This window comes from Acipenser ruthenus, chromosome 4 (genome assembly GCF_902713425.1).
Source record: "Acipenser ruthenus chromosome 4, fAciRut3.2 maternal haplotype, whole genome shotgun sequence".
In the NCBI taxonomy this organism is placed as follows: domain Eukaryota; kingdom Metazoa; phylum Chordata; class Actinopteri; order Acipenseriformes; family Acipenseridae; genus Acipenser; species Acipenser ruthenus.
In genome coordinates this window covers 20,345,100-20,368,707 of record NC_081192.1, presented here as the reverse complement: position 1 = coordinate 20,368,707, position 23,608 = coordinate 20,345,100, and the positions used below count along the sequence as shown (strand labels likewise).

The 23,608-nt window shown below is 36.7% G+C and overlaps 1 protein-coding gene and 1 long non-coding RNA gene across 7 annotated transcripts in view; one reads left to right on the top strand and one right to left on the bottom strand.

Annotated features, from left to right (window-relative positions):
• The window catches only part of LOC117400239 (tyrosine-protein kinase Lyn), a 56,327-nt gene extending 47,613 nt beyond the window's left edge, over positions 1–8,714 (top strand). For both annotated transcript variants that reach the window (XM_033999867.3, XM_033999868.3), the window contains exon 13: positions 6,649–8,714. In XM_033999867.3, coding sequence (XP_033855758.1) covers positions 6,649–6,851 — 203 coding nt within the window. In that variant the 3' untranslated portion in view covers positions 6,852–8,714. The remainder of the gene's footprint in view (positions 1–6,648) is intronic.
• A 1,066-nt stretch (positions 8,715–9,780) lies between these two features.
• On the bottom strand, positions 9,781–22,596 carry LOC117400240 (uncharacterized). 5 transcript variants are annotated; one of them, XR_009328425.1, is made up of 6 exons: positions 21,959–22,596; positions 20,571–20,666; positions 20,046–20,165; positions 11,529–11,638; positions 11,097–11,164; positions 9,781–10,874 (listed from the first exon to the last, which is right to left on the bottom strand). It is a non-coding gene; the product is annotated as an uncharacterized LOC117400240 (long non-coding RNA). The 5 variants fall into 5 exon arrangements; XR_009328424.1 differs by having other exon boundaries at positions 9,781–10,923; positions 21,959–22,595; XR_004544196.3 differs by having other exon boundaries at positions 9,781–10,923; positions 11,097–11,638.
• Between the last annotated feature and the right edge of the window lie 1,012 nt (positions 22,597–23,608).

The window sequence follows — 23,608 nt, the reverse complement described above, 5'->3', positions numbered from 1 at the left end:
AGCCTGCGAACATCCGCTCTCAAGTTCCTGGGTGTAAAAAGGCGCTGATTGGCTCGTGGGATCGGAGGACACCCACTGAGCCTCGGGTCTCTGTGCTGTGTGGAGAATCGCTGCGGTGAAGGAGAAAAATAATAATTGGGCATTCCAAATTGGGAGAAAAATTTAAAAAAGAATTGGAGATTTTAAGTTTATATAAAAAAGCATTTTTATTATTATTTTTATTTTAGTAAATGTTACACATTTTCACAGAACAACCGTTCTTTCAGGCCACTGTCACTGTGGTTTAATGATACAACTCGTAAAGATTAAATATGAGGGTTGTAAACTAGAACGAAGGAATCGATACTGCACGCTCATTACATCGCATGTAAGGGCCACCTAGTTAAATTAGGAAGATTTAGATTAGCGTGGCTAGATCATTATATTATTCTAATTTAATTGAAACCAATACAAATAATCCTAGATTTCTTTTTGCTACCCTAGATAAATTAATTAATCCTTCCTCTAATAGTCATACCCTTGACATTGGCTGCTCTCACAGTTGCAATGACTTCTTACATTTCTTAAAAAATAAAATACTAGACCCCAGAAATGAGATTCCACACATGCCTTCTATTACGGAGAACTCCAGCACAATTTTACCAACTACACCTATTAAGGCTACTATGGGGGCTTTTTCTTTGATTACCTTACAGGAACTGACAGAGCTAGTTCAACATATGAGAGCTACTACACGCTCTCTTAATCCTATTTCTACAAAACTATTAAAAGATGTTCTTGGTGTTATTAACACCCACATTTTAAAAATTATAAATGGTTCACTTTCCTCTGGTATAGTTCCCTCAGCATTTAACACTAGAAGGACCAGAGATATACTCATACCTAGAAGCCCCGCAGCAGTCTCTCTGACGACTGTATTCAAAACACTGTAAATAGCATAACGGATGTAATTTGTGTTGTTTTTTTTTTAATTGAGTACGTTACATGAACATCGGAACAACTGAAGCATATCATATACATATGAACATTTATTTTATAAATCAAAACAAGAAAATGTAAATAAACATCTGAATAGACATCGGTTTACAACATACATATTTATAAAACTGAAACGATAGCAATACATTTTTAACTTTTCAACAGCAATCGGTTTATTATCGGATGCGCAAAAGCAACTGAACAACGTAGATAAAGAAAACATTTTACAGAAGTGCACAGCACATGAATGTATTCTTTTTTTTCTTTTTTTCCGACAAAATGGTATTTATTCACAAGTCCACAATCAATACAGATAATGCGCTTCTCCACGGCGCTTTTCTGCACAGCTGCCCGAAGTTTTATTTTTATTGCACTTGCCAACCTGGCATTGGCGTCTCTTGTGGCTCTCAGCAGGGTTGCCAGCTTCAGCTGTGGGTACACGCTTGGCAGTCTCCCTCTGTTCCAAATGCTTCTTGCGAAGTTCCTGTGCTAACTGTCCCTGAATCAAAAAGATCAAATGGAAAAATAATGTTAGTCAGTTTTACAGACAAACATGAAAAACAATATGGCCCCCTCATGAGCAAAGATATATATTTTTTTCTCACAAAGAGTGGACCTTCACGACAATTAATTTTTTTTCGTGATCAAACATCTTACCTGAAGAGCTGAACTGAGCACTATCAGAACCCAACATTTTAAATCCTTGTAATTTAGGAACAGATTTGTATTTGTTCACTAAAAGTCACTATCTGGATCTCGGAATCCACACATCCGAGTGGAACGAAATTGGCCACGTCAAGAGATCGAACCCATGAGACCACACGTGCAATATTTTGTGCAAATCCATTGAATTGGGTTGAAGTTATTAAAGTACAAAATTTGGGGTTGTAACTCAACCCTAACTATACTAGCGCTACCACGCCACTATAATATATATGGTATTCTTATGCCACTGAGTTTGGTGTTGCTTGTGTCATGTATTAGTTCCCAGAATTAATACTAGCTCTACAAAATCAGAAACTTGCAGACATATGATAAACATCCCCAGCCACTGTGAACAGACAAACTGCAACAATGTAATTTGTATATTCGTAGTGTAACGGAGCTGGGGGTTAAAGTCTTCCCTGCCAAATACACGTGCAAATGCAAATTTGTTAATTGTTTTATTGTTTTGGCAGTTGGCTCGTCATTGTAAATTAGAGCCAACTGCCAATATTTAAGGGCAGCAGTCAATCTGCTCGGGGCTGCAGAGTGAAGAAGCCTGACTCTGCGTGTGTGCGTGCGTGCGTGCGTGTGTGTTAAAAAAAGGTAGTGTGAAATCTTTTTGTTATGTTTAAAATATAACCTTTGTGTTTTGTTTTGTGCCGGTAAACAGTCTAGCTGTCCGGTTGATAGCTAGGAAGTTCCTGTATGTTTAGTAAGCGCTCCGAAGGAGCTAGGTTTTGTTTTCGTTGTTGTTTTCGTTGTTCTGCGTGTAAACACTTAAAACCTCAAGTTTTTGTGTCGAGTCTACGTTTTTATAGGGGCAAACGGACGTGAGCGAGAGTGGCTGTGTTACAGTAGCTGGACAATAAATACGGTATCCTGCTTCATCACAACTTTCAAGGATGGTGGGTAGTGGTGCAACAATTAATCGATGCATCGATTATTGATTATCTGTCCTTAAATTTCCAGAGCTTCGATTACATATTGGTGAATTGATGCATCAAATTAGAACGCAGTTTGAAGTCTCCTGTTGCCGGTTTGCATTAAAACCTTGAGTGTGTGAGTGCGCTTTTAGTGCTAGTGTGGTAGATAAACAATGTCAACGTGTTGCTAGGATACACACTTTAGGCCTCTACATTCGCTTTGGACAAGCCAAATCAGAAGTAGGCCTATTGTATTCACGTTTTCTTGATTTTATAATTAAGGCAATGTGTTTGTTTTTTTTTTTGTGTTTTTAAATCTATTAAATCTACCAATTTGCCTTCTGTTGTTTCAAAGCATGTTGTGTTTGGATTATATGGCAATATTATATAAAAAGAAGCTGAATTTAGTACGGTAGTTAAATTAGTCTGGATTTGTGAGATTTATTTAAATGTTTGCTTTGGACATAAAATGTTAACAGTAATGAGCAACCATAGTTGAAATGACTTCTGTTAAAACATAGTATTTTTTTATTAGTAGTACAATGTTAAACGGACATCTGATGCGGACACAAGCATATTCTTTTTAGTTATTAAACTATATTTATTTTTTTATAATCAGAAGTGTTTTAATTTGAATGTAAGTTGTCACTTTTTGTTTAACTATTAAGCACAGCAGTGTTTTTAGTTATTGGATCTTCTGTTAAAAAAAAAACAAAAAAAAAAACCCTAATGCTTGTTCTATATTTTGAAAAATAAAACGTCAAATGCATCGATTATCGATTATACAAAATTATGGTGCCGATTGCACCAGTAGTGGTGGGTATTGAAAGAAGTTTTGTAGCTGTGCCCATGTGAAACTAATAATAATAAAAGACACAGCACAGAAAAACTCTCAAAAGTTATAATTCACAGAAAGTGCAACATTTGCAGAATGTTGTTATACCAGATTTTTTTTTTGTTTTGTATAAATTGTTGCAGGTATTCGTAAAGTGTAAAAGTTTTGAACTACCTAATAAGTAGACTAAATGTATCTAATAAATGCTTATTGGCATAATCTATTCTCCAGAATTGTGATTGCAGCTCAAATCCCTTGGCCTATGTGTTTTTGTAATTGATAAACAGAATTAACTTTAATGAGTGAATACTTGTAATATCAAGCTCTAACCAGTTGGACAAAAATACTTCCAGCATTAAAGTATAATACTTCCTCAGGAAAAAATATATATAATTAGTAGAGACTGCTCCCATTTAAATATGTAACTAGCTCATAAACCTTAACAGGAAGCATGTAAAAGGACAACACTAACTGCTGTTCATTTTAAACCATTTAGAGTGTAGTCTTTGAACACCACCTAGTGGTGAGATAATGTAAAAGGGCATTTTTATCTGCTTGGTAATTGTGCACATGGAGTGCAGGCAGGGCCGGATTAATGCATAGGCAAACTAGGCATGTGCCTCGGGCCCGAACTCAAGGGGGGGCCCCAAAACGGTTATGTGTTTCTTTTTTTTTTTTTTTTCTTCACATATATATACAGATTTGACTGGAAAAACTTCAGTCACTGACATTCATACCGAGGCATGTATCTCAAAATCAAATTTGTTCCGACAGGTGTTACGCAAATATCTGTAACATTACCCCATAGAATTCTGTATCCTCACATTATTCCATGCTTGTGCAGATGCAGTTTTTAAAATATCGCGATATTTCTGTGCCCAAGCCCCGTTGTTTTTTCAAGCACTGCCATTGAGTTCTGCTGCAGCTTGCAACAAGCTTTTGACAAAGTCCCGCATAAAAGATGAATCCTCAAACGCACATGGATTAGGGAGTGGTTAACATGTAGAAAACAGAAAGTACTGGTTAAAGGAGAAACCTCAAAATGGAGCAAGGTAACCAGTGGTGTACCACAGGGATCAGTGTTAGGTCCTCTGCTATTCCTAATCTATATTAATGATTTAGATTCTGGTATATTAAGCAAACTTGTTAAATTTGCAGACGACACAAAAATAGGAGTGGCAAACACTGTTGTAGCAGCAAAGTTCATTCAAAATGATCTACACACCATTCAGAACTGGGCAGATACATGACAAATGACATTTAATGGAGAAAAGTGTAAAGTATTGCATGCAGGCAATAAAAATGTGCATTATAAATATCATATGGGAGATACTGAAATTGAAGAAGGAATCTATGAAAAAAGACCTAGGAGTTTATGTTGACTCAAATGTCTTCATCTAGACAATGTGGGGAAGCTATAAAAAAAAATAATAATAAAAAAAAAAAGGCCAACAAGATGCTCGGATATATTGTGAAAAGTATTTAATTTAAATCAAGGGAAGTAATGTTAAAACTTTACAATGCATTAGTAAGACCTCACCTAGAATATTGTGTTCAGTTCTGGTAAAAAGGATATTGCTGCTCTAGAAAGAGTGCAAAGAAGAGCGACCAGATTTATCCCGGGTTTAAAAGGCATGTCGTATGCAGATAGGCTAAAATAATTGAATCTATTCAGTCTTGAACAAAGAGGACTATGCGGTGATCTGATTCAAGCATTCAAAATTCTAAAAGGTATTGACAATGTTGACCCAGTGGACTTTTTCAACCTGAAAAAAGAAACAAGGACCAGGGGTCACAAATGGAGATTAGATAAAGGGGCATTCAGAACAGAAAATAGGAGAATTGTGAGGGTATGGAACCAACTCCCCAGTAATGTTGTTGAAGCCGACACCCTGGGATCCTTCAAGAAGCTGCTTGATGAGATTCTGGGATCAATAAGCTACTAACAACCAACCGAGCAAGATGGGCCGAATGGCCTCCTCTCGTTTTGTAAATTTTATGTTCTTAAATATTGTAAACAAGACAAAACTAATTCTGTGGCAAAATAAAATAGCACATTAACACCACTGATTCTGTAGATATACAGTATGTTCAGCCTCCTGAGTTGCCAAATACACGAAACCCTTCATTTAAAGTACCCTTATACAACTTGTTTTTCTTTTAAAACACATTTCATTGTATTACATGTAAGTAATATTAAGAAACATCAAGTGTTCACGTCCAGCAGTCTTTGAAAAAAATACAGCTGTGTCGGCATGGAATCACAGAACTATAGGGTACAGACATCTACCATATGTAACACCCAAACTTACTTGTATGCCAAAACATTGGCAATTTCTCTGCTCTTTAGAAAAGGGCATTTTCTTTAATAAACCCACCCGATCAACAAATAAAAAACAAGGAAACATTATTGACGATTTTGCGTGCAGTAAACTAGCGTGTTTAACAGTGAACAGGTAGGTTTGTTTTTTTATTGTAGATTTATTTTCGTGGACTACTGTGGGGTTACCGTTAGTGAAAAAAAAACTTTGAGCACCCTTCTATATATTACCTTTTTCAACTTCACATGGTGTTCCTTGGTTGTTTGCACTGTTGCAGTAAATCAGGAAAAGTCATTGTCGAGCTGCGCTACAGGATTTAACGTAGGCTTCGTTTTTTTTCCGGTTTTATTCTGAAATGTATTTAGCACACCCCCTACAGTTTAATTTTCTGTCAGATTCATTCACTCATTCATAATAACTTCAAACTGAGAATTATACCTGTTGTAAAAGGGTGGAGGGCTAATATAAAGGCTATAATGTGTGTGTGGCTGTTTGTTCAGGGGTAGGGGCCCCACAAGTGTATGCTTGCCTAGGGCCCAGTGGTGGGTTAATCTGGCACTGAGCTGGCTTAAATGTCTAGAGCAGTGGTACCCATTTCATTCCAGGATCTTGTTCCACCAATGTCATTAATTATTTAATTGAACAGTCCAGAGCTCTTAAGTGTTCGAATGAGTAGACCTGCTCCTGGCACCTAAATAATGTGTGATCAACAGGCGTTGAAACCACATGATTGCCAATCACTGTGTTCACAATTAGGTTTTCAAAACATGATAGTTGTGCATAAGTAATTTTACTGTGAATAGGGTAAACAAGTACTGCTAGTCTAGATGTGTAATACTAAATGAAAATTAGAATACATTTTCCTTATTTATTTTATTTTATGCAGGAATGAGCAACGCCGATGTGATGAATTCAGTCCAGCGTGGTTATCGGATGCCTTCTCCTGATAAGTGTCCACAGGAGCTTTATGACATCATGACTTCCTGCTGGAAGAGCAAACCTGAGGACAGACCCACATTTGACTATTTGCAGAGCGTGCTGGATGACTTCTACACTGCAACTGAAGGACAATATCAACAGCAACCTTAAAAGCAAGAAGAAACTTTTTTTGTTGTGACTGCGTGAAACAATGTTAATGATATGGTCCATGTAAAATGACGACGATATGGCCAATGTAAATTCATGTATTCATCCTTCACTAGTATCTTGAATCCCCACCACTGCATGTCTGGCGCATTGGGCCCAAATTTACAGCAAGGAATAGTTTTAGAAGGGCAGTGGAAATTTTACACTGCTTAGAAACATGTATGGCCACTGTTTGGAAGACTTTCAGAGACAAGGAAATGGCCAGGGGCTTCTGATTCATAATGCTATATTGACGAAAACATTAAGCCTGTTGTGCTTACAAAGTAAAACATGTGAAATGTTTGAAACAGGTGATTTGTAATGAAGGAAACTTCATATATATATATATATATATATATATATATATATATATATATATATATATATATTGGTTCTTAAACCAAAAGAATAGTTGCTTGATTGCAAAGATTATCTAGGAGACTAAATGGGTAGAGGTATTTTTTGTATTTTGGGGGAGGCAAGTCTTACTGTAGATCTGAGAAATAGTATTTAAGGCAATAGATGGTGCTAGGATGCTAACATAAAATTTTTCTTACTGTGTCTTGATATTCTGTTGATCCAGTTTGATTGAAAATAAAGACGAATGGTGGCTTGCAAACATTTTGTTCATTGAGCAGTGGACATGGACTCTCCTGTCGGACAGAATAATGTCAATGTCTTAATGTTGTGAACCCTTCTGTTCCTTGAATTTAATGACAATGCAAGATATATTGCTCAGGCTTAACATATATCTTGTGTGTAAACCACAAAACAATCAAACCTTGCAGGGTTGGTAAAGTGTATGCATATTGGAACCAAGTGTTTTATTTTGCCATTTCTTAACAGCTGATGCCTATTATCCTACAACTCCATTGATTAAAACATTTCAACTCGTTAGTTAGTGTATGCAGCACAATATATTTTAAATTGATAATTTTAACAAGAAATACATGTACAAAAGTTTTTTTCATATAAATATTATATATACTGTACTGTATGTTGTATATAAAGTTTCTAATCTTTCTGCATATTAATATGTAACGTATTGTGTACTGAGCTGAAGTGCAATATGTGTTGGGGCTTCAGGTTCGGAGTGTTGACCCAGTTGATTTAATAAAGAGGCTTTTATAAAATACATTATCATTATGGATGAAAAGCACTTTTCAAAAGACATCTTAAAATTCCAAATACATCTGAACATTTCAGCAGTGGGGACTGGCAATACAGATATTGTGTGGAATGCTTGGAACACTATTCAAATTCCAAACTACCAGATGAGAATTTGGTCCACTCTTCTATTTTCTAAACTGCAATTTTTGTTTTCTCCAGTAAACTTTATCCATTGAAAACAGTCTTATGAGAGATCAGAAATACCAAAAGTATTTTTTTTGTTTTATATTGTTCCTTCTTTGGTTAATAAATAGTAAGAGGCCCGCCTATGAATTTGACATCGTCATATGTGTCGTATCCTATGTAAAATGCTAGCCCAAGTTGTCTTTTCCACTGTACAAGCGAGCCTCGCCGGGTCCTTACCGAGCCCTCACGATGGGTTTAAGGGGAGCCTGGGTTGTTTTTCCACTGCAGAGCCGAGCCGTGCTACTGACGCCACACGCAACGAAAGACAGTTGTTATTAATTAGTGTTATTAATTAACTCAGTTTGCCAAAAGATGCACAAACAAATAGTGTTTGAGCGCAACGAGAGTCGTAGTTGTATGTATGGTACAGTTGTATTTTGTTTTACTATATTTTTGTAAAGAAGTTTGTAATTTTTTTCCCATGCTTTTTTCTTTATATTAATATAATAAAGTTCAAGGATGAGAAATTTGGTAGAATTTTGTATTTTTGAGTGTGTGAATTAAATGTACCACCCACAGTTTATGCCCATTTGCTTCAAATTGTCAAAAATCCTGCCATAAACTTTCTCATATCTGACACACAACTGCAGATCTTCCTGAACACTTCTATCTGTCTACAGAGAAACTATAACCTGCACTTCATCACCATCCCAAGGCTGTACTTCTCTTATCACATTTGCTGTCTGGCGTGTTGTTTGCCTTTGTGGAGTGTACTGACTGATGCAACGCAATGACGAAAAACCTTAACCTGGCCCCTGGCTTGGCTCGCAGCTGGATTCAGATGTCTTGTGAGGCCGCCAGGAGTTTCACAGTTTGGTTCTCGCTCAGCTCAACAAATAGCCAGTGGAGAACCACTTGTACCCATACCATACTGGGTTGGATGTGCCAGTGGAGAAGGTGTAATATATACAGTTTTAAAAAGTACTTGCATAAGAACATAAGAAAGTTTACAAACGAGAGGAGGCCATTCAGCCCATCTTGCTCGTTTGGTTGTTAGTAGCTTATTGATCCCAGAATCTCATCAAGCAGCTTCTTGAAGGATCCCAGGGTGTCAGCTTCAACAACATTACTGGGGAGTATAGCTAACTAGAGTAACTAGAGTGGCATTAAAAATAATCTTTTCCAAACTTTCAGGACACCATAATAGTTCATAAATAGTAACATTCCAATAAAATACTTGACAGCAGGCATTTATATTCTTTAAAAAAAAAAAAAAAATCATGATACAGTACGTGCAGTCATTCAGTGCTCCAATATAGAGTTATCATTTTCTTTCTATGGCTGTCTTAACCTACCACTGAGCTAGGCTTGGCTTCCTTCGATTGACCAAAGGTTTAGTATTACCCTATAGAATGAACTAATTTTGTTTCATAGTTGATTGAAACCTGCTGCATGTTATGTTAACATATTGAACATTGTTACATTTGTTACATTTTGCTTCGTAGTTTCCTATACTTACGAAAAACTGACAAATTGAAAAATGTGCCATTTCAAAATCTATTATTTATTATTTATTTATTTCTTAGCAGATGCCCTTATCCAGGGCGACTTACAATTGTTACAAGATATCACATTATTTTTACATTCAATTACCCATTTATACAGTTGGGTTTTTACAGGAGCAATTTAGGTAAATTACCTCGCTCAAGGGTACAGCAACGGTGTCCCCTACCAGATATTGAACCCACAACCCTCTGGTCAAGAGTCCAGAGCCCTAACCACTATTCCACACTGCTGCTGTACTAGTATGGCTTCCAGTAGAGATCTAAATCTTTATTATAGGGGATGATGCAAAACTGATACAGGAGCTTACTATTCAACTGAAATCAAATTCAGTCGCGAGGCAATACTGATATTGATAACTCAGCCATTAGGAGGAGATCCATTGCAGGTTTAAAAAATAAAAATACATTTTCCAAGTTGACCGATCTTGTGGAAATAGAAACCAAACAAAACTTAAATAAACCTTTATTCCATTTTTAATAAGACAAACATTAAAGAAAAACAAAATATATACACATATTTCCACCATTTACTTGAACAGGCTCCTCTTTCTGGTAGAGCTTGGTGTGCCTGCAACAGTTTTTTTGGATAGTTTAGCAGGCGAGCCAACAGTGGCTCTTAAGTTGGCAAGTATGCCTTTCTTAGCTTTAGGTTCACCAGTGTTCACACACACACACACACACACACACACACACACACACACACACACACACACCATATAAAAAAGCACAATTTCAAGCTATTTTCCAGATGTATTCAAAAAATAGAAGTGTGACAGACTGATAAATAAAAACAGACACCCTCAATATATCTACAGTATTTGATATTTAACAACATGCTAAATAATGTTAAATACCAAGACATTCATGACAATTGAATAAGCAGTTGTGTGACCTTCTATACAATTTAAGTTACAGGGATACAAAAAGGCTTCAGGTGACAAGTTTCAACAGCCATAGGTTTGTATGACCCTTCTTTGAGAAAGAACACAAGACAAATCCTTTGCAGTTCATGAAGATGTACCTGTTGAGCTATTTTCTCCTCAAGCCGCTTACTCTCCTCCACTTGTTCTCCTGCCTCCTGGATGGTTTCATTCAGGGCCACCACCTTCTCCCTGGACTTTATAACCTTGAATGAAGAGACATTTATCCTTTAAAGAACCTCCACTTCAGTGTTCCTAGAATACACGGAACACAAGTAAGGCAGTTGAATGCAATTATTTCTCTCCACTCATACCTCAAATCAGCAGCAGACATCAATAGAATGCATTAAACAGGCATTCAATCATCTTCTAGTAAAAGAATAACTGCTTTATTTATAAATGTTTAACAATATATAAACAAGTTATACCTGGTTTTTTTCTTCACTTAGTGTTTCAGATGATGAATTTTCCTCCCAGAGTTCCTTGTACCTCACCTCTTAAATAAAAATAACACAGATGAACACACCTGCAGTAAAGTTATAAAAGGAGGAATTGCTATAAACCAGTATTAGAGGAGCAGATATGCTCAATATTATGGTGAATTGTGCACTTTATCCCCAAATTATATGATCATGAAACTCGAAGCGTTAGGGCCATCAAGAAACCAGAAAGTCACATGACCACAATGAGGCCCATCTTGGATCTCGGGTCAAGTGAAGCATATGGATTAAATTTTGCCTATTAAGTTTTCATAACACTGAAAAAAATCGAGCCATCTGATATGGTTTGATACATTACCAGTTATAGTGGATTTATTACACCACGAAATCCCCTCACAGGGATGTTTAAATATACAATACCAGATTTGTGTGCAAGTGTGGGAGATTGTAGTGAATTTGCACCATCCATAGATTCAGCTTCAGGGGGGGGGTTAGATTCAACTCCATTTCTGTATTTTTCTCTCCAACTCCTGGATTTCAAATAAAAAATACAAAAAAACACATCCTCAATATTGACTATTTCACCTAGAAATAAGAAATCCTACAATTATAATTTTAGAAAGTGATAAGTTACACAGTGGCAGCTCATGACCGTTTTATAGGCGAGGCACACACTAACTGAAGACAAGCCAGGTTTAAGTTACAGAAAAAGTAGCATTTATCCATAGCAGAAATGCCAGTCAAAAACATGTAAACACTGAAATTCGTATATTGCAACAATCTGAGCCCTTAACTATACATTTGTTACTGTATTTACATAACATTGGTCTGCCTAATTGCAATTAAACTGGGTCCGCTAAACGGCAATCCCCAGTTGTTCACACGAAATTTGTATTGTACATAACTAACAATACAGTTCCTGTCAGTTTCTTCTCAATGCAAGAACTTAAGCTCCCCGAGTCAAACCCTTCCTTGCCTCAGAAAGATGACCTGTTACTCTAGCAACACCCCTTTGGAGCTTGCTCAGTAGAATGTTTAAACACCACTGCTTTACATAACAGAATAAATGTTATTTGAAAACTTTATAGCCATATGTCAATTGAACAGAATAGATTTTATTCAAGTTTTTTTTTTAATAAAACATTTTAGAGAGGAAGTACCACTGTACAGACAGTCCTATTTAAAAATAAATAAATGAATAAAAATTATATGTTATCAAGACGACATTAAAAATACCAACATCTGAAAGTAAACTGATTATAAAAACAAATAGGAGACCCCTACACAACTTTTTCTTGTTCAGCAAGTAACTCATCTACAGCCCTGTATTTTCTAAGTAAAGAAACCCTAAATGTCCCTGAAATATGAATAGCACCTCCTGTTATCTTTATCACAGTTTCTGAGTAAGTAACCACGTCTTTTGTTATCCATCTAACTTAAGTAGTGCAATATTTATAATGTAAAAAAATTATTATTATTATTATTATTATTATTATTATTATTATTATCATCATCATCTTACCCATGGTCTCCAAAAGCCATCTATCACCAATGTCACTACAGTGATCTGTGATATCACAATTCACCCAAATGAAGCTGTCGGGTGTACTCCCAGGGTATCGAATGACAGCATCTAATCTAACACAGACATTTCGAAGTCCCAGATCACATGAATATTAATGGAATGAAACCCTTTCCTGCATACATACAGATGTTCATTCTCAGTAGGGGACATCATTTGTATCTGACTTCCATCTACGTCCCAAGTAGCCTACTTTCGGCAAACCACATAGTTTAAAAAAGTCAGTCACTATGCTCTATGTCGGGTTCTTCAGGAAAGCGCATGTAGTCACCAATGCGGTTAGACAAAGCTGTAGAAACTTTGCATACGCATCTAGAAACAGTGGCCTTACTTATACCATGACAGTTGGCTACTACCTGAAAACTACCGCTTGCACAGAGAGCAGTTAAGACTTGCAATGATACGTGTACACTGTATAAAAAAAAATGTAGTGTTTAAAGCCTAACAGCTGCGTGTATTTTTCTGATAAGCTGAAGCTCAGAGCAGCGGATTCAAATTCACCGCCGTTCTGAGACACGGGGGAGGGGCTGAGCCAGCAGCACACTACATAAAAAAAAAGCCAGGCAGTCTTCCCATCGACAGCGTGTGGAAGCGACAGCGTGGGAGAAGTACAGTCGTGGAAAAGTACAGAGCAGTTGAAAGCAGGTTGACAGCTGCAGAAGCTAAACTAAACTTCCAATATATATATATATATATATATATATATATATATATATATATATATATATATATATATATATCGTCTTCAAGCCAGTAATCTGTGACACCTGCATGATGTGGGAAATCCGAGAAAAAACAGCAGAGCTAAACCAAACGTGTGTAAAGTGCCGCACGATCCAGGACTTGCTTAAACTTGTAAGTATGTTAGAAATGGAGCTGCAGGAAATGAGACAGCAACAGGAGCTTGTAAGTCAGCACCCCTAGCAGACTGAAAGCCACCAGGGAGATAGAATAGGGTCAAAACAGCTGGATTCAGGTAGGCAGCAGGAAAAAAAAGAAACTTTGTCAAACACAACCAGAAATCAAAACATCCAACAAATTTGAGCCACTTCAAAAATTTAGATGATCAAAACCAACATCAAGAGAACAAAAGGAACAACATCCAGGACCCTATAAACAGCGCTGGCCAGGCAGCAAAAAGAAGGGAGGTCATGATTGTTGTGGACTTCATATTGAGAAACACAGCAAGTTCAGTTCGCAGTCTGGACCCCCTTACTACGACAGTGTGCTGCTTTCCATGAGCCTCTGTCACGCACATCACTGAGAACATGGACAGGCTCCTAGAACGAACAGGAGACAACCCGGTAGTAGTCGTCCACATCGGTACAAACAACACTGGAAGAGATAGGCCAAGATCAATGCAAAACAAATTCAGAGAGCTAGGAAGGAAATTAAAAGACAAGACCAAAACGGTGGTATTTTCTGGGATACTGCCGGCATCTTGCAAAGGAGCATATGGATAGCTGAAGATACAAAATCAAAATGCATGGCTGAAATCGTGGTGCACACAGGAAGGCTTCGTCTTTCTTGAACATTGGAGCACATTCTACAACAAGGACTATCTATGCAGGTGGGACGGACTGCACTTAAACAAAAAGGGAACCAAGCTACTCAGAGAAAGGATCCTTGAGGAGGTTCAGAAGCATTTAAACTAGAAAGGAAGTGGGGAGAAAACAAAAAACAGAAGGGAGACCACATCAAAACAAGGGCAACAACTCAGGTAAGGCAGCCATTAAATGTATTTATCTAAATGCTAAAAGTCTCAGAAACAAAATGTTAGAACTTGAAGCTACTGCACTAACAAGTAAGTACGACGTGATAGGTGTTACAGAAACTTGGTTGTCTGAGAGTGATGGAGACAAATATAATATTAGTGGGTATACACTGTATAGTAAAGACAGGCAGGACAGAAGAGGCGGAGGGGTTGCGCTATACATAAGAAATAGTCTTGAAGCCCAGGTGTTAAATCTGGACGAAGAAAACAACGCAGAATCAATATGGGTCCGAAAAATTGACAAAAATTCACTGCCAAATTCAGATGCCGAGCAAAATAATCTGTTATACAATGACATTAGAAATGCGTGTAGCAAAGGAGAAGCCATACTAATGGGGGATTTCAACTTTCCCCGTATAAAATGGGAAAACCCGGTGGGGAGCATGACGGGCGAAATTGAAATGGTGGAAATGACAAATGACTGCTTCCTAACGCAATTTGTCAAGGCACCAACTAGAGGGGAGGCATGCCTTGATTTAGTCTTTTCAAAATAACGAAGACAGAATAACTAAAACAGAGATCAGAGAACCACTGGCAAACTCAGACCACAACATGGTATCATTTGAAGTGATTTTTAAAACCGAAAAAGTAATGACTAAAGCTAAGGTTTACAGTTTTAGAGAAGCTGGTTTAATAGATCAATTAAAAAAAATATATTCAACAAAAAAAGGCACTTTACAGAACGTTTAAAAAGGACCAAAAACAAAGTACACAGAAAGAGTACTTGGAACTGCAAACGCAAGTCAAAAAGGAAGTTAGAAAGGCCAAGAGAGAGATAGAAATGAACATTGCATATTATAACATCAAGAGAACATTCAAAGAGGAGGTTAAATATCTAAGAGATACAAATGGCAAAATCATAGACAAGGAAAAAAAATAGCAAATATATTAAATGATTAGTTTTCACAAGTTTTTACAAAGGAGGATATGGACAACATGCCCCACATATAGACCTGTTCCTATGCAGTTTTAAATAACTTTAGCATAACAGAGGCAGAAGTGTTAAAGGGACTAGGAGCTCTTAAAATAAACAAATCCCCTGGGCCAGATGAGATCCTCCCAATAGTACTCAAAGAAATGAAAAGTTATTTACAAACCGCTAACCAAGATCATGCAACAGTCTCTTGACACAGGGGTTGTACCGACAGACTGGAGAATTGCAAACGTAATACCGATCCACAAAAAGGGAGACAAAACCGAACCAGGTAACTACAAACCAATAAGCCTGACTTCTAGTATATATAAACTTATGGAAACTATAAGAAGATCCAAAATGGAAAATTACCTATATGGTAACAGTATCCTGGGAGACAGTCAGTGTGGTTTTAGGAATGGGAGATCGTGTCTAACTAACCTGCTTGATTTTTTTGAGGATGCAACGTCGACAATGGATAATTGCAAAGCATACGACATGGTTTATTTAGATTTCCAGAAAGCTTTTGACAAAGTCCCGCATAAAAGGTTAATTCTCAAACTGAACGCAGTAGGGATTCAAGGAAATGCATGCACATGGATTAGGGAGTGGTTAACATGTAGAAAACAGAAAGTACTGATTAGAGGAGAAACCTGAGAATGGAGCGAGGTAACCAGTGAAGTACCACAGGGATCAGTATTAGGTCCTCTGCTATTCCTAATCTACATTAATGATTTAGATTCTGGTACAGTAAGCAAACTTGTTAAATTTGCAGACGACACAAAAATAGGAGGAGTGGCAAACACTGTTGCAGCAACAAAGGTCATTCAAAATGACATTTAATAGAGAAAAATGTAAGGTACTGCACGCAGGCAATAAAAATGTGCATTATAAATATCATATGGGAGATAAATTGAAGAAGGAATCTATGAAAAAGACCTAGGAGTTTATGTTGACTCAGAAATGTCTCCATCTAGACAATGTGGAGAAGCTATAAAAAAAAAGGCCAACAAGATGCTCGGATATATTGTGAAAAGTATTGAATTTAAATCAAGGGAAGTAATGTTAAAACTTTACAATGCATTAGTAAGACCTCATCTAAAATATTGTGTTCAGTTCTGGTCACCTTGTTACAAAAGGATATTGCTGCTCTAGAAAGAGCGACCAGAATTATCCTGAATTTAAAAGGCATGTCGTATGCAGACAGGCTCAAATAATTGAATCTGTTCAGTCTTGAACAAAGAAGACTACGTGGTGATCCGATTCAAGCATTCAAAATTCTAAAATGTATTGACAGTCAGTGCATTTACATGAGCATAAGAATAGCATAAGATATTTTTCAGAAAACTAATTCCGATATCAAAAGTCATGCAAACAGTTTTCGGAAAATGTATCGGAATATTCCTTAGGTCAGTTTTCGGAAAACAGCACCTAGAAATTTCTGATTCAATTCCGAAAACGAACCAAATGTATATCATGTAAACACACTTTTCGGAAAACATATTCCTATAGCGTACTGCACATGTGCAAACTTTGACTTTTATTCCTGCACGTGGTTTTACAAAACAGAGAAAATAATAATATGTAGTCAGTCTGCATGGATCCATTTGCTCCGTTATTGAATCGTATTTTGTCATATACTTGTACTTGCTAGAACCGAAGTCATTGTATTTGATCTTGTATTAATACTTGTACTGTGATTCTTGAAATGTATTTTTGTTTACGACTGTAAGTCGCCCTGGATAAGGGCGTCTGCTAAGAAATAAATAATAATAAGTTAGGGATCAAGTAATAGTTGTACGTATGTATTTTTTAATAGCCCATACTGAAGCAGCACATGTTTTCCAGCTTTAAAATTACGTGATAATTTAAAATAATGTCTGCCAAAGAAACTGGTAATATAGAACAGGAGGAGCTGTTTGAAAGACTGACTGCACATTGTGGGGAATCTGAAGAAGTAGTAATCTTTGAATTTACGACCTGACACTTCGATAAAGCACTTGTTATTGGATTGGTCTCCGTTCTATCGCAGAAAAAATGTCCGGTCTGTTCAAATCGTAGGGTACTACAGTACTTTGCATGCGAAAACTTCAATCCATGTATACAGTTGAATTCTAATTAGACTTTCTATCGTTAATCAAGTAAACACAGAAAAGTGACTTAAGAAAATCAGTTTTCTGATTCAGTTTTCCGAAAACATTAGTTTTCAGAAAATGCTTTGTCATGTAAACGTACTGAATGTCGACCCAGGGGACTTTTTTGACCTGAAAAAAGAAACAAGGACCAGGGGTCACAAATGGAGATTAGATAAAGGGGCATTCAGAGCATAACATAGGAGGCACTTTTTTACACAGAGAATTGTGAGGGTCTGGAACCAACTCCCCAGTAACACACACAGTTGTAGTCAAAAGTTTACATACCCCAATGGAAATGTATAATTTCTAGAAATGTCTCAAACAAATTATAGGCAAAAGTTTTGCTTTTGTGGATCAGGGGAAAAAAGTTACAAGAAATAGATGTCGACAATTATTTATTTCAGCTTTCTTTTTGCAAAAGTCCAAAAATGCTAATTCAAAAGTATTCATACCAACAAGGAAAATTTAATTAATATCTAGCTGAGGCACTTTTAGCAATAACTACCTCTTTTAAATGACTAGGACATTTGTCAATTAACTTTTGACATGATTCTTTGACCATTCTTCAACGCAAAATTGTTCCAGTTCATTCAGATTCCAAGGACTTCTCTTGGCACAGCCTTCTTCAGCTCATATCAAAGATTCTCAATTGCATTTAAATCAGGACTTTGACTAGGCTATTCCAGAACCTTGATTTTATTCTTCTTTAGTAGATTTCTGAAGTAGATTTTGATGTGTGCTTTGGATCGTTGTCGTGTTGGAACGTCCAGTTGCGCTTTAAACCAAGTTTTGTAGCGGAGGGTTTTAGATGATTGACCAATATCTTTAGGTATGCTATGGAATCCATTTTACCATGTATTGGAACTAAATTTCCTGTGCCATTAGAGGAAAAACAGCCCCATAGAAGGATATTACCACCTCCATGCTCGACAGTAGGTATGGTGTTCATTTCTTTGTACGACTCACCAGACTTTCTCCAAACTTAACGACTATCAGCGTGACCAAATAGCACAATTTTTGTTTCATCACTCCACAAAACCTTTGACCAGAACTCATATCCATCATTCAAATGCTATTTTGCAAATTTTAAGCGATTGTCTTTGTGACGTTTTCCTAAGAGTGGCTTTTTCCTTGGCCTGCGACCATTGAGACCTTCACCATGCAATACTCGACCTATGGTTGAAATGGAAACCCCAGTCCCACTTGCAGTCAATTCACTTTGAATATCTTTGGCAGTCAATCTCAGATTGTTATTAACCTTCCTCGCAATACTTCTACTTGTTCTTTGTGAAACAAACTTCTTTCTTCCAGACTGAGGGAGCGTTGTGATAGTACCATGAGTCTTGAACTTCTTGATAATAGAAACAATAGTTGAAATTGTGATACTCAAATGCTTGGAAATCTTCTTGTATCCTTCTCCAGCTTTATGATAATAAATAATTTTCTGCCTAAGGTCTTCAGATAGCTCTTTACTTTTTCCCCATATTGACTTATTGGTAATGACAGCAATCATCCTATGCCTAAACCTTTTATACTCTCTAAGAATGTTCACCTACAATCCAGCATTTTCTAGACTTTTCTAGAATTAGGTTCTGCACTATCATATTGAAATTTCTAGCACCTTGTAGACAATACCATCAAAGGGTGTTTACCACTCAGTATAGATGGTAACCAAGATGTATTGGTTATAATCAATATTTATTTCCCGATTGCAAATATTTTGAATACAATTATATATTTTTATATAGTACATAAGTGTAAATATATCAGAGGGTTTGCACCCCACATTTCAATCACTGGAGCCAAGGTTTGAATCTGCTGTGCCTTTTTTTTTTTTTTTTACTGACCTCTTTTAACATGGCAAAAACAGCAGCCTTTGCATATTTCTCCTGATTGCTGTCCACCGACTCACTGTGTGACCCTGAGCAAGTCACTTAACCTCCTTGTGCTCTGTCCTTTGGATGAGACGTAAAACCGAGGTCCTATTGCAAGTGACTCTGCAGCAGCAGTTGTGATGCATAGTTCACCCCCTAGTCTCCCAGTTGCTTCTGATAAAAGTGACTGCTAAATGACCAATTATTAATAATAATAAATCTAAAGATCCAATTATTGTGAGGTTGTGGCCCACAGAAAAAGTAAATAATGGATAATTAACCTATAGAAAAACTTCAAATTAATTTCAAGTGAAAGGTTTTTAGTTCCAACGGTCCATATACTAGATGTCAGAATTTGGCTTCTGAGCTGAAACTTTCAAGTACAGTATATATGGGACAGAGATGATCAATTGGTGTGGTTGACAGAGTATCCAAATTCCAAGAATAACTGCTAAATTTTTATTTTGAAAAAGACAAGACATTTCTCCTGTAAATTTCACACGCTGGGGTTGTTGCAGTACATGACAATTTAAATAAAAATTGTTCCATGACAGGAGAGGGGTTTGAGCCACTTCATGCCAGCCCTGCATGATCCTAATGTCTAAGCTGGCACTGTACAGTGTGCGCAGTTTAAGTGAAGGGAAGCCTTAGACAAGCACCTGAGAAAATGAAAACTTGTGTATCGATTGCCCCACCCCTTTCTCACTGCTCTTCATGGATGAAGTTTCTTTAGGAGCTTGCAGCACAGCCACCTCAGCATTTTCCAAAACTATACAACCCTAAAAAAAGAGGGGGGTACAGAACAGTACATCAATATTCAACATATTCAAAATACAACAGCTTGTTTCACAGACACACACCCGCTCCCAATTACCACTGATCTGGAAATTCAGGTGATGTGAGCCAAGATGCCAATAAAGTAATGTTTCACACAAATTAAAATGTACAGCACTGGCATTGTAGCTTGGGGTTTATACACAAATGCTTACATTAAATACATTATAATGTGAAGTGCATAAATGGGCTTCAGTAGCACAACTGCATCCTTGTGTTCTCCATAACTTGTTCTGTGCCAGTACCAAACATTCAGCACTTAACATATGCATCACTTTTTGCAACACAAGTCACTGCATGTGTGGAAATGACCTGCATATTTGCAGAGATTTTGCATTTGTCATTTTTACCTGATCCTTGTCATTTGCAAGCTCTTCTTTGGAAAATGGTCTCACCCTCAGGTAGACTCTTAACTGGCGCTGCTCTGCGTTATCAGCCTTCTCAGTCTACATTTCAGCAGAAGAGAAAAAAACAATAATTTCACAGTAGTTGCTCAAAGGACATCAACTATAGTGGTCGGGTAGATATCAGAACACGTTTCATGTAATATTAGGCATCCAGCAAAGTGGATGCCTTGTTTCATGAGAAACATTTAAACACCTACCACCACAGCCACAAACAAATACAGGGAATGTCCAGTATAGAGAACAGAGGGCATCAATAACTACATTTTCCAGGAGGGGCACCTCACATACAAATTTGCCATCATACAACATTGATATTGCATCAATAATTTAACTTATTGCAGAGACAGAATTAAATAGATACAAAGAATTGGACATTATCTATATAAACACATTAACAACATGTTATTAACATGTTTTAGACTATATTCTACCATCCAAAAAACTCCTGTGCTAATTAAATTCCTCCATTTACACATTAATTTAGTCCATAGTTTAGTCATAGTAAACTGTTAATACCGATTAGTGCTAGTCTCAACTTGTGCAACTACTGTTGTAAAAGCTCATTACATACATATCTGCATGTTTTATATCCACACAGCCATGGTGTAAATCATCCATATGTATCCACTACTTACACACAGCAGTGGTGTACATCCATAAAAAAAAAAAACACAGGGCCTTTCAAACTGAGTCCCTCTAATACGGCGCATAGAACTGTAGTTAATTTTTAATTTCTAAAAAACAGTGCAAGTATATGGTTTCTTTCATAAAGAGAGGATCCTTCTGTTAGGTTAAGTTCAGATAAAAAAAAAAAAAACAGATAAAATATAAATTCCTTGAATTGTATGAATAGCTTCAAATCAATAGATAGCCAAAGAGGCTATATTTTATTATAACCCAAGAGCCTAGGTTGTATTATAGTTTGTGTTGTAAAAGGAGAATCGTGTGAACGTTGTTAATGCTAATATATCATTTCGTGCGCCTCCTTCACATAGACGGTCCTGTTCTTCAGATGGGATGCATTGTTTCAGTCATTCTGAACGTTTTTATATTTGCCTTGTATTCTAGGAATCCATTATTTTATATTTGTATAAAAGGTAGGGAGAAGAAAAATGTTTGGGACGATTTGGTGGTGGTCTGTGTTACTTGAGCTTTATTTTATTTAAGAGTATCCGACACAATAAAAAAATTAAGTAAACAGTTTTCACATATAATCGTCTGCTCCTCCACAAACGTTCAATTATCCTATAATATTGTTTCAGCTCCTCTTGGCCCCTTGTTAAATATGGTTAAATTTAATAAAAAATTAATAAAAACAGATAATACTTCACCTGAGCAGAAACTGACAAGGTCAATAGGTCAATATAGTCAATAGCTCAGACCGCACACCTTTGTGAAGATTATCAACGTTCAGTTCACAAGGAGTAGATTCCATTTCATCTGTATCAGCATGAACAAGAACGCAACTTTCATCAGCAAAGTCGATTCTCGTGGACATTTCTAATAAGGTTACTTCTAAACGATACTACGGAAGCGTCCTAGTGCCAATTAAAGAACAATAACAAAAAATATCTCCTATGTCGGACTTTATACCTCCTACTTAGGACTTTTTTTAGAAATTGGCACTAGGGCGCTTCCGTACGATACTAAAGCGCTCTTCGAAATGGATGAGAAACAGATGAATGAAGTTCTGGGTTTTTTTTTTTTTTGGTTTGTTTTTTGCTTGTTTCTAACAAAAGGTTATAAAACCATTCTACTTAACAACGAACACTTCAGCATGTATCGAAAATAATATTAAATTGACTAGAGTGGCCAAATCAATACCTTTTACTACGACTACTCTGCTGACAAGTTTTGTTTAAATAGATTTAACCCCGCCTTCAAAGCACGGAGTGAAATGAGATTGAAGTATATTTGAGTCTCGTTCAGGTCCAATTAAACCCAGTTGATCAATTTTCTGCAGCAGTGTTACGACTAAGATTTTGTGCGGACTGATTTACTGATGGTTCAGATTGGAAACTTGAGCTATGTGAATTTAGTAGAAGAAAATCTGCACTTTCCAAGTAACTGATATTTAGAAAGAATAAAATGTCTGTGTAATTGTTACAAATAAAATAAGGAATAATGTTATCCAACTGTGCATAAGAGGCTGTAATTATATGGGGAGGGACGGATTTATTAATGTCACCAAAAACCCGAGATACAATGTAATGTTGGTGTATATGTTAAAATATAATACATGCTGTTAACAATTCATTTTAAACTTATTATATATATATATATATATATATATATATATATATATATATATATTTCTTAAAAAAATGAAGGGGGGGGGGGGGGGGGGGGTAAAACTGCATGTTGTTACTAGCCTTGAGTACACAATTCGCTTGGCTTTTGGGGGTGGTAGAATTGGATGATTTCGTCGTCGCCTCTGCTTTCTCCGGCCCATCATCAGTCTACCTCTGCCTAACATTCCACGGAGGACATGTGGCTGAAGTAATCTCTAACTAAATTGACACCGTTTATTGTTTTTCTAGGAGTACTTGTGGTATTCTGCTCTTCCACAAATTTATTCTTGAATTCTGCAGATAAAACTCTGCGTGCCGTTTATTTGCTTTAGTATTGACTGTGAAACACAACATTTTATAATAATAATAACAGTACTTGTAGTGCTTTAAGACGGGAGTTAACGCTTTGAAAATATTGGCGGGGGCATTATATGGTCAGCCGAATCTGTTTATAATATTGATGGCAAGTTTACAGCGCAGATTACGTTATTATGAGGCTGTTATTCCACACTTGTGCAATCTTTGCCTACTCGTGTAGCAGCTGAGATTTGCTGGAAAGGTCCAACGGGTACAGGTGGAGTGTTCCTCATGAAGAGTGGACAGTGGGCCATATTTTTACACCTTGCCACCATTTTTCTAAAGGGTAAACATAACAAAACTACTAATAAAAAAAAAGTTGCTGTCGAGCAC